The sequence below is a fragment of the Branchiostoma lanceolatum genome, chromosome 4, assembly GCF_035083965.1.
Source record: "Branchiostoma lanceolatum isolate klBraLanc5 chromosome 4, klBraLanc5.hap2, whole genome shotgun sequence".
NCBI classification, from domain to species: domain Eukaryota; kingdom Metazoa; phylum Chordata; class Leptocardii; order Amphioxiformes; family Branchiostomatidae; genus Branchiostoma; species Branchiostoma lanceolatum.
The window spans coordinates 1,503,659-1,514,529 of record NC_089725.1 but is presented as its reverse complement, the minus strand read 5'-3'; the positions used below and the strand labels follow the sequence as shown (position 1 = coordinate 1,514,529).

At 42.7% G+C, this 10,871-nt stretch overlaps 1 protein-coding gene across 1 annotated transcript; it reads right to left on the bottom strand.

The window, feature by feature from the left end:
- Nucleotides 1–560: 560 nt before the first annotated feature.
- Nucleotides 561–8,152, bottom strand: LOC136432206 (neural cell adhesion molecule 2-like). Its single transcript, XM_066423248.1, has 5 exons — nucleotides 7,987–8,152; nucleotides 7,041–7,200; nucleotides 2,711–2,848; nucleotides 2,088–2,228; nucleotides 561–1,673 (listed from the first exon to the last, which is right to left on the bottom strand). Exons 1-5 carry the CDS (start codon nucleotides 8,101–8,103, stop codon nucleotides 1,351–1,353), a joined length of 879 nt encoding a protein of 292 aa, XP_066279345.1. The 5' UTR covers nucleotides 8,104–8,152; the 3' UTR covers nucleotides 561–1,350.
- Nucleotides 8,153–10,871: the final 2,719 nt, after the last annotated feature.

Below are 10,871 nucleotides of genomic sequence, written 5' to 3'. Positions count from 1 at the left end.
TCCTGCTACTGAAACAGCAAGGAAACTTGTTGCCCTATATATGTGCACTACAAGGTGAACAACAACATATGTTACACTAAGATAAATCAAGAAGAACATATTCCATTGTATCCTCTGGTATTCCTACACCTCTCTTGAACTGCCTGCTGGATTTATATTACCAGTTTTTCGTTTCAAGGGCCTTGTCCTAATCTCATGTCAAGTAAGCTAAAGGAATAAGAAGCTTAAAACAATTACTTGATACCCTTACACGAATTGCCTTAGCATACACTACCAAAAATCGTTTTTCGTTTCTTTTCTTTTTTTTTCTTTTTTTTTCTTGTACAAAGATTTTTTTTCTGTCAGCAAGAATATTATTCTATATACAAGAATCCCTGTCTTAAGCCCAAACAAGAATCCCTGTTTTAAGCACAAACAAGAATTGCATCTATGAATATTTTTCTTAAACAAAGAAACTTCAAGTTCTAGTAGAATCACATTTTTAAGAAAAAAATTTTAAGGAAAGAATCTGTAAGAATGCCACATTTGACCAAACAAACAAAAAACAAATCTTATATATGTATAGTTAGACCGAGAAAGAAAATTTATTGGAGAACATCATACTAGAAATATTTTATCACATAGTCGACCATGGCCTCCCGACTTTCTCCGGACAATGGTTGGGAGTAAGCCGTGAGCAAGGTCATCTGTGGTTGATCATCGAGGTTGCCTGCAAGTCCTTGGAAGTCGTCTTCGCCAGTCGACTATAACTTTTGAAAAATCTAAGTCAGGAAAGTCATATTCTGTTTGGATGCGATCAGAGGAACGACCTGCAGCTAAAATAGGTTAAATTCCTGGCTATTCCCAACCCAGCGCAGACCTTGGTTGACGATTAGTTAGAAAGAAAGTCGTGGGAAGGTCCTGAACGTTAGACTCAACTTGTACTCCTTTCATTATACGTATACATCAAACGGACAACCGTTATCTTACCTATTAGTTTCACTGACCACACTCCCCGGACTTGTTTGACAAGATCTTTCTCATTGGATAGACGGTGACACAAGTAGTGATGCCTACGATACCCAATAGCTGAATGTGCTAAGCCTCAGAATAATAAACAAACTTTGGCATTCAAGGCTACCTTCCATTGATTTGATAGTACGTTATCATGTGCATACGCCCATCGAGATTGTGATAATGATGATAATTTTGGAAACCTTGTCGGACATTGGACCCTGTCGGACTTAGGATCCCTTTAATTTTTGAAACCTTGTCAGACATTGGACCCTGTCGGATTTAGGATCCCTTTAATTTTTGAAACCTTATCGGACATAGGACCCTGTCGGATTTAGGATCCCTTCCGTTACAGTATTACTTCTCCCTGGTGTCTGCCCCGTTGGCTGTGTGGATCCGCCCTCTAGATCTCCCTTCTCGCCGTTTGACCGTTTTCCTGTAGACGATGTACAGCGACACGATAACGGCCATCAGGATCACCGTTCCCGCCAGAGCCCCGCCCACGACCATGCTGGTGTTGTCTCCGCTGGTGTCGCCCGTATCTTCCTCAGTCTCCGTAGAGGTCATGTTGGGTAGAGCCGCCGTTCTACTAGATGTGACGTCACTGGAGAGAGTCGGTGTAGCGCTAGGCAGTGGACTTGACCCTGGGTTGTCCAAGGTTTGTGGTGTGGTGTCATTTTCTGTCAGAAGAACACACAATAAAGTAATCAACGTATGCCGTCTTTTTTAAATCTCTGTGTACTATATCTGTCTGTCTGTCTGTATGTTTGTCTGTATGTATGTATGTATGTATGTATGTATGTATGTATGTATGTCTGTCTGTTTGTTTGTTTGTAAGAACGTCCTCTATCAGCCAAGGTTGATAAATGACTACTTCTGGCACCTCTGAACTCTGCTTCCTGTCATTCCCGCAAGTCTGACCTTTTGCCCTTCACTTCTTGTCACTCTGTGGTGCGACATGCTCTAGTTTCATTTGTGGGACCATTTGTGTACCTTACTGTGAAACAACTGCCTTTTATTTGCTCAATGCCGGAAAAACGCCATTTGTTGAATGAAATATAGCGAGGTATGTTCTATTTAACGTATATTGGTACCTATGACGTTGAAGACGATGTCTTTAAAGTCGCTATCTCCCGTGTCAGGGTTCAGGGCCTCACACGTGTACGGGCCTGCGTCTGACGTCATCACGTCGGTGATCATAAGTCCGTCGGCGGCCAGCGTGTAGCGGGAGATCGCTGGGGGTCAGGGGAGAGAAAGGTCAAACATGATTTTGCTATGCTGGACAGTATTTCTATTTTTGTATACGGCAGTATACACATACACACACATACACATACACACACACACACTCGCTCTCTCTCTCACACACACACACATACACACTCACACACACATACACACACGCGCGCGCGCTCACACACACACACACATTCACACACACACATACACTCACAAACACACATACACACCCACAAACACACACACACATTCACAAACACACACACATATACACACACACTCACAAACACACACACACTCACAAACAAACAAACACACATACACACAGAGTCACGTACGTAAAAACATCAGATAGATCTACAGACTAGACATTTTTTATACCTTTTTACGTATCGTATACGTGTGTTCCATTGCGATTAGCCATTGGGCATGAGTTTGCAAACATCGTTCCAGTCATAAGTTTTTGCGACCAACTTACCGTCGATGTCGATAACATCTCCGCGGTAGTACCAGGTGAATGTGGGCGTGGTCGGGCTCATCACCTGACAGGCGATCTTGTAGTCACTTCCCGCCCGGGTCTGCTGCGGGGACGGCGCGCTCTCTATCCGCAGGGGCACTGAAAACGACAAACCTTACTAGCACTTGTGGATCATCGTCTCAAGCCAGGCCAGCAGCATGTGTATATCAAGCGGCGGGCCTGGTGCACAGGCCTGCGATCTGACCGTTATGCTTCGGTCCCGGTTGCACCGGTGCCCGTCGGGGGTGTAGTCCCGGCCGGGCCCCGAAGCCACAAATACGGTACCTCCCGGTGCTCACGGCGTCTATTTGTTACCGGGTCCCGCGTTTTTTTTTGACTGAAGCATAAACCTTAGTCAGCCGTCAACCAGTCAGATACTCCTCCTCCGGTTGTTGGAGTGAAAGTAACCAGCCAATCACGATGACTTTTGACCGTAGGCGGTGGCGTGATCGGCTGGTAACGGCGGTCTGTCTTTCTTGTCGTCACCAGCCAATCACATCGCCGCCTATATGGTCAAGAGGTAACGTGATTGACTGGTATCTATTCCTCAAACAACGAGAGGGGGTATCTGATTGGCTGACGGGATGGAAGGCACGATAGGGCGTGGCTTGTCATGTACAAGCGACGGGCCTGGAATGAGAGAATGTTGCGGATAATTACGTTATGAGGGGGATTAATGATTAGATGGTCACACTTAATTAAATGTCTTACAATAGTGGGTGTTCTCCTTCAGGAAGAGTAGATATACACAGAGATTGACAACGTTATCTAAACCGTCTAAGAATGCGCTCACATATTTCTACCCCCAGTGAATGAGACCGTGCACGTTACCCACCCTCCCGAGCAGGCCCGATACGCTCGGTTCACTACGTCCCATAGCGGCCCTGCCTCTTCAAGCCTTGTAAAATCGCTTCTGGCGACGTCACCAACACTCGCTCATGAATAATTAATGAGCAACCCTTATTTGGCATAAACAGCTGTTATTTTGTCCTGAACCCAAAGTAAAGATGTAAGACGTAACCTGATTGGTTGATAGCTTCCCAGCGTCCTTTGTGGTATTGCATTAGAATGAATGAATGAATGAATGAATGAATGAATGAATGAACTTTATTGCTCAACAATCGCACATGGTGCAATGTATGGCATCAAATCAACAATACTAAAGGCTAAACTATCCTACAATTCTAAGTACAATATATCATCGTCATATAGTCATGTATGGGTAGTTCTGTCTCGCTTTTGGAATGATTTATGGAGAAATAGACATATGTATATGGAAATAGGAGTCGGACATGACAACAGTACATGGAAAATATCGCTCTGTGTACCAGATAGGGTGAAGTTTGTCTTAGTAGTAATTGTCTGTAACATCGCATCTCTCTCTTTACTATAAGTTGGACAATTCATCACGAAATGAAATTCATTTTCAATATTTTCATTACATGTAGGACACAATCTCTGAGTGGCTGGTGTGTTATGATGTCGGCCCTTTTCAATTTCTAAGCAATGTGCACTGATTCTCAGTTTTGTTATGCTAGTTGCAAACAGTCTATTATGAATTGATGTGAGATATTTTTCAATGCCAAAGTGCTTTTTGATTTTAGAATAGGTGTTGAGTTTACTGGAAATTTTAAGTTATTCCCTCCAGCCAGAGAGAAATGTGTCTTTCAGACGTTGTTTAAATATGTTTCCAAAATGGTTGGCATTAACTGCGGGGTTAAGCCAAACATTTTGGAACCCATGTCTACATAATATGTCCTGAACGTGAGTAGCCCAGTCATGTTCTTCTTCGACTGAAGTGTCGTATGCTTTTTTAACAATCCTGTCATTAGGTGAATTCTTCAATCTTAGCCAGTATTAGATCAACTGTGTTTGACTGTCAATGAACAATGGGAATACTCCTATTCCCCCCTTACGGCGGCATTTATAGAACTTTTCGGAACACGGAGTAAAATTTTGCAAAAATTTAAAAGTACATATTCCAAGTCAGGAATTTCATAGGAGATTTTTGGTTGATCTAGTGTAACATTCTGATTCCTTATTAGGGTGTCTGACTGGTATATCACGTTCAGTTTGTCACTATACTTCTTGAAACGTACAACAACAGGGCGAGTACAGGTAGACGAGGGGTCTAATATCTTTCCTAGGCGACTTACTCTCAATATATCAACATCCGACCCCAATATCGGACTGAAGATTGTAGCTATAGATGTTCTGATCTTTTCATTGCGATATTCCTTAATCCCTTTGAAGATTAGGTCTTTACATTGTACATTTATTCCCGTAAGTTCACTGCAATAAAGCAGAATAGGTTTAACCAAACTGTTAAACAGATCAATAGCTAGGGAGATCGATGGATTTGAGTTTGATGATAATAATGATTTTAATCTAAAAGAGGCTCGTAGAGCTTTTAGTCTTAAATGTTTAATGGCACGACTAAAGGATCCTGACGGTGTAGATGAGCTTGTGCAAGCCCTCCGATTGGCTGAAAGCTGTAGTGTTGGTGACGTCGCCAGAAGCGATATTACAGGCTTGAAGTGGCAGGGCCACTATGGGAGGTAACGAACCGAGCATATAGGGCCTGCTTGTGAGAGTACACGTTACCACGACACAAGATGTTAACATGCACCGCGCGATGAGCCCTCTCGATGGTTAAACACCGTGTACCCACTTCTCAAAAGGTTTGTTCAGCTGCAAGCCGTCCTAAGATGCATACGGTCGGCTGAGCAACCTGTAGGATTCTTTTGTTAGTCTTTTCGACTCTGTTCAATCTTTTGGGCGACATTGGTTTATCTCTTAATCATTTTCTGGATGTACTTGATAAGACAATAGCCCTGAGTATGCATCTAAGATGATACAGAAATATAAGATACCACAGCAAAGGATATATAGCAACAGCCTCAAGATGATTACAATTTTACTCAACTTTCCCGACCTGGATCTTATATAGCCTCCGTGGCAGGCTTCTCCCACGGCGATTTTCCAACTGATCAGGACCAGATTCTTTGGCTTGAGTGCCATATCTGCTTGGTGACCGTATCTGCTTGGGATCCTGTGACCGCCAATCATATACATTACAGTTACCGTTTGAAAAGAATAGTCTATGTTTTCATTTCGGCCTAGGGTCAAGACTTACCTGTTTATTTCATTCACGAATTTATTCTTTAACGAATTTGCTCAGGGCACGATCACTTCTAGGCACTGAAGTAATTACCCTGTAGTAAAGCCGGCGTCACAATTTATGCGAGCGTCGGCTGACTTTGTAGATCTCCCGAAGCTCGCCGAATTTCAAAATCGCCCGAGCGTCGACCGTATTTTCCAATGAAAATCTCGGGCGACGTCGGTCGAACACTAATAACTAATAATCCCCCATGAAAGTGAGATGGTACCATCTCTTGGACATGGGCGAAGTCAGAATCGACTAACCTGTCAAAAGGCCAACATTTGGATCAACTTTCTAAAAATCGCCCGAAGCCCGCGTAATCGACCGTACTTCGGCGGAAAATCACATTTGAAGCTCGCCAACACGTCGGCCGTGCTGAATTTCTTAGGCTTTATTTGTGACGGGGGCTTCATCTTCCACGGCACAGGACCCGAGGGCTACTTCTTACAGGTGACATAACTGAATAGGACTAAAACAGCATCTATTCTCTCGTCCACGCTCGTACCCAGAAGCCATAGGTTTAAATCGTGGGCTTAGAATTATGTCACATCAACTGTTCAAGCTCAACAAAATAAACTGGTGGAATTCACAGCTGTCGTTTTTGTTTTGTTTTGTGCCGTTCTTGTAATCCTCCGCGCGTAGTTGTGTACACAAGTACGGGCGATCTTCTACATTGGTAGTTAACCGTTATTTTTTCTAACTACCACGTTGAAAACAAGACGCAAGTTTGCTTTTTTTTGGGGGGGGGGGTAAAATGTTGCACAAGTGTGTTACGTTATAAGAATCGGATATTTACAAAGTACCTTATCGTTGGCGCTATTAGGGTGTTAAGATGTGTGGGTTTAAAGAGGAAAGGACGCTGTGGAGGAGCGTGTCTCTCGTCAGAAATATATTGATTGACACAAGCTCGACTTACTGAGAATGAGGACTAACTAAGCCAGTAGAAGAAGCCTAGGCAGGGGTTAAGAAAGCTGCTCTGGAAATTACCTACGTATAATCCATTTAGACGGGGATAGTTTTGACCCACTCACACATGGATGGATCCTTACCCTCTTGGTGGGTTCTTTTTTTACAATACACAGTACATGTTATGTTTGTCTAAAATGGGAGTCTGACTCATCTCCGTACGTTGTAGGATGAGTTGTAGCGTGGCCTCCTCCGTGTCTGTCCGGCAGGCGTACACTCCCTCGTCCCCCTCCTCTGCCAGGTTGACGAACAGTCGTGAGGATGTCGTCTGTTCGGCCGCGAACACCCGCGCCGACAGCCCGACCTCCGCGTCCGACGGGATCTGAGGAGAAATCAGAGCCTGGTCAAGAGAGAGTGCAAAAGGCATCTCTTGACTCCAAGGCTGCAATAGACGTACCGTAGGCTCGGCTCGAGGCAGGACAACATCTACACTGCCAGATTGCGTATGGGATGGAGCCAACTGAACAGTACCCTGCACAAAATGAAGATCAAGGACAAGACGTGTGCCTGTGGGGCCTCCACTGAAACCCCCCAGCACTACTTGCTGCACTGCCCCCTATACTCTGACCTGCGTAACAACCTCTCATCCGCCGTTAAACATCTTGTACAACAACGCCCTACCGTATCCGTCTTACTCCAGGGGTCAGCCTCCAACAACCTTGTCATCAACAAACAACTGTCGTAGCTTCCAGCTGAGATACCTCAAATTGCGTACTCAATACTTAATGCATTGTTTTATATTGTATCATGCTATGAATTGTCTAAGTGTCTTATTGTCGTATTCAGTGTAATTGTAATGTTGAGTGGTCCGCAACATCAGCTTGTCTGCCTGGCGTTCCACTGTGTATTGTATTGTTGCAATTTCTAATAAAGAAAAAAAGAAGTTAATTACGTCCTTTGTTAAGCCCCCCTCTCACTCAACCCGCGGCACGCTGGCGGCGTCGCTGCGTCCTACGTTACCCTTGACTTTGTAATGGGAATATCATTCAAAACGTACAGATAGGACCAAATGGACACAACAAAACACAAAGCTTAAGAGCTTTGTCAATTCGATCGGCCGCAGCGACGCCGCCAGCGTGCCGCGGGTCCAGGGGGAGGGGGGCCTTACCTGGCTCCCGTCAGGCCCGAACCAATGAGGACTGTCGGGCGCTTCCGTCTCACAGATGATAAGGATGTTCTCGCCCAAATCTCGCGTGGTTTCCGTGACGCTGGGCGTTAGTGTCATGGCGGCGTGGACGACTTGGAACGATACTAGATAGAAGAGGAAAAGAGAAAGAGAACCATCATGCTTATGTTTACTAGTAAATCACTTTGAATTCACTTATTTGGCTTGATTGTGTGGCAGAAGGTGTCTTGATTATAAGTTCGCAGTTGGAACAATTTTGTTTTGTCTTTGTCACTGTTATTTTTTTCATAATTGTCACTTATTTTTGAATTAAAAAAACAAGTATGTTGTACGGCAGTAGTGCATTTCGTTCTATTTCGCTCCATTTCGTTCCATTTCGCTCCTTTCGCTCCATTTCGTTCCATTTCGCACTTTCTTGGGCCCTGGCATACGCATATTCGCGATGTCATGAATTCTCTGCGATTTCAACGCACACAGAGATTCAAGCATGAGTTCGACCAAATCTTGCCGTTGTATGGCTTTATGAGTCCATGTATCTGTACTGAGACTATGACAACTACAACTTTTACAATAGCCAACACGTGTTGCTCAATTTACACTTCATTTAAATCTTCCCAGACCATTGTTGGTCAATGCCGGCTGAAAGGCTCAAATGATCTTTATTCAGTGCAAAGTTTGACAGTGCTTGCGTTTTTGAAATAAAAGAATAGGCATAGTTTCACAATGTACGTCTGTGGCGTCGCGGTGGTGCAGTGGCTCCAGAACCCAGAGGTACTGAGTTCGAATCCGGGGTTCCCTGATTTGTCTCGTTGACGTTGTGCCCTTAGGAAAGGCACTTAACACGACTTTCCTCACTTCACTCAGGTGTAAATGAGTACCTAGTTTCGGTTAGGGTCTTAGGGACGTCCCTCGGATAGGAGGTTAATTCAGCCCCTGGCTGCGAAGAGAGATTAGTCGGCCCACCGTACCCCAATAAAAACTAGAGTTCCACGAACACATTATCTTCGCCAAATAATCAAGGCTTATTATGGAGAGAGATTGATATTTACGTGCTTATATGATCATGCACCATACCATTTGGAAGTTATGATGGGGCGAATGAGTCCAGTCTAGATGGGGTTAAAAATCATTTGGTGGTACAGGTATGGTGATATTATATGGGCCACAAAGGTTCCATATTGCAGTGTTGTAAGTTGAAAGTGATGATGAAATGGTACAGTCAATATATATATATATTTCATCATCACTTTCAACTTACAATAAATCTTTATTCCGTATCATACACATTTTCAAAGACATAGTACATGTGACTTTTCCGCACGCAGTGGTGCAGTTTTGGTACAATGATATTCATGAAATTCATGAAATTCATAGATATCATAATATCATAACATCATAACATCATAATATCATAATATCATAATATCACAATATCACAATATCACAATATCACAATATCATAATATCATACTATCATAATATCATAATATCATAACATCATGATATCATGACATCATGACATCATGACATCATGACATCATGACATCATGATATCATGATATCATAATATCATAATATCATAATATCATAATATCATAATATCATGATATCATGATATCATGATATCATAATATCATAATATCATAATATCATAATATCATAATATCATTATATCATGATATCATGATATCATGATATCATAAGATCATAATATCATAATATCATGATATCATAATATCATAATATCATAATATCATAATATCATAATATCATAATGAGGATACTGTTCTCGTCGTGCTTGCCGTAACTGAGAACTTATTGAACATTGTCTTTTGATGGGTCTTTAAAAATCATTTGGGTAAATCTTTCTTGTATTTGCTTTCACTGTCGAATTTTACGAGGAAGGTGTGGACATCATGGCATGTGCTGTCAATACCTACTACTGTTGCGAATGCGCCCTTAACAATTCCGTCTAATATGTTAACGTTGGCAGTGACCACGACTCTTGTCCCTACTGCTATTGACAATATTTCTCTAAAGCCTCCTATTTCACTGTTTTTTTGGAGGGTGTTAGATTTGTGAGACCTGTTACTGCTTTTTCGTGTCTCTGTCTTAAATGTGAAACACCCTGGAGGGGAGTTCAGTCAGGTCCATGGGTCTGTTTTAAAGATTATCCTGATTTTGAGGATGTTTATGTCACTATCTGCGCAAGAACCTTTTCTTACTCTCATCTACGAAGGACTGTGGTCCACATCCAGTGTGGTATATACAGCTGCATTTTGCAAACCACATAAAGCTTAGTATAGTGCCTTCTGTAGTGCCTGCTGCTTGCACATTTCCTTATATTCATCGTTTTGACTTGTCCCGCACAGGGCCAGACCTTTCCTGTGTTTGTTTGTTGATATAAGCTCCGTCCCAGCGGGAGTGTAGTTTGGCCGGTGGTTTTTGAGGTCACCAGAGAGCATCAATCTAATTTGCACAGGCCTGCTGACAAGCAGGTGTTGTCCTTAGATATAGGTCGACAAAAGGTACTTAAAAATGTAATTATAAACAAGCCTATTTCACCACTTAATTAGACCCTGATTACAATTTCATACGTCTTTATTTGTTAATCATTACCTCAATAACCTACCTGTCCAAAACAATGCAAATTCATCAAACCCTACCCGAGTTATTCGCCTCCAACGGTAACATGAAAAAATCCCACTGCAGTTCTAAGCAATCCACTAGGGGGTCTAAACTTAAATCACTTACTCCCTGCCCCAAGAGCTGTACACCACTTAAAAATCGTTACCATAGCACTTGTATGAAATTTGACTACAAGCTTTCGGCGAATCTATAAACTTTCCTCATTTATTATGCAAATT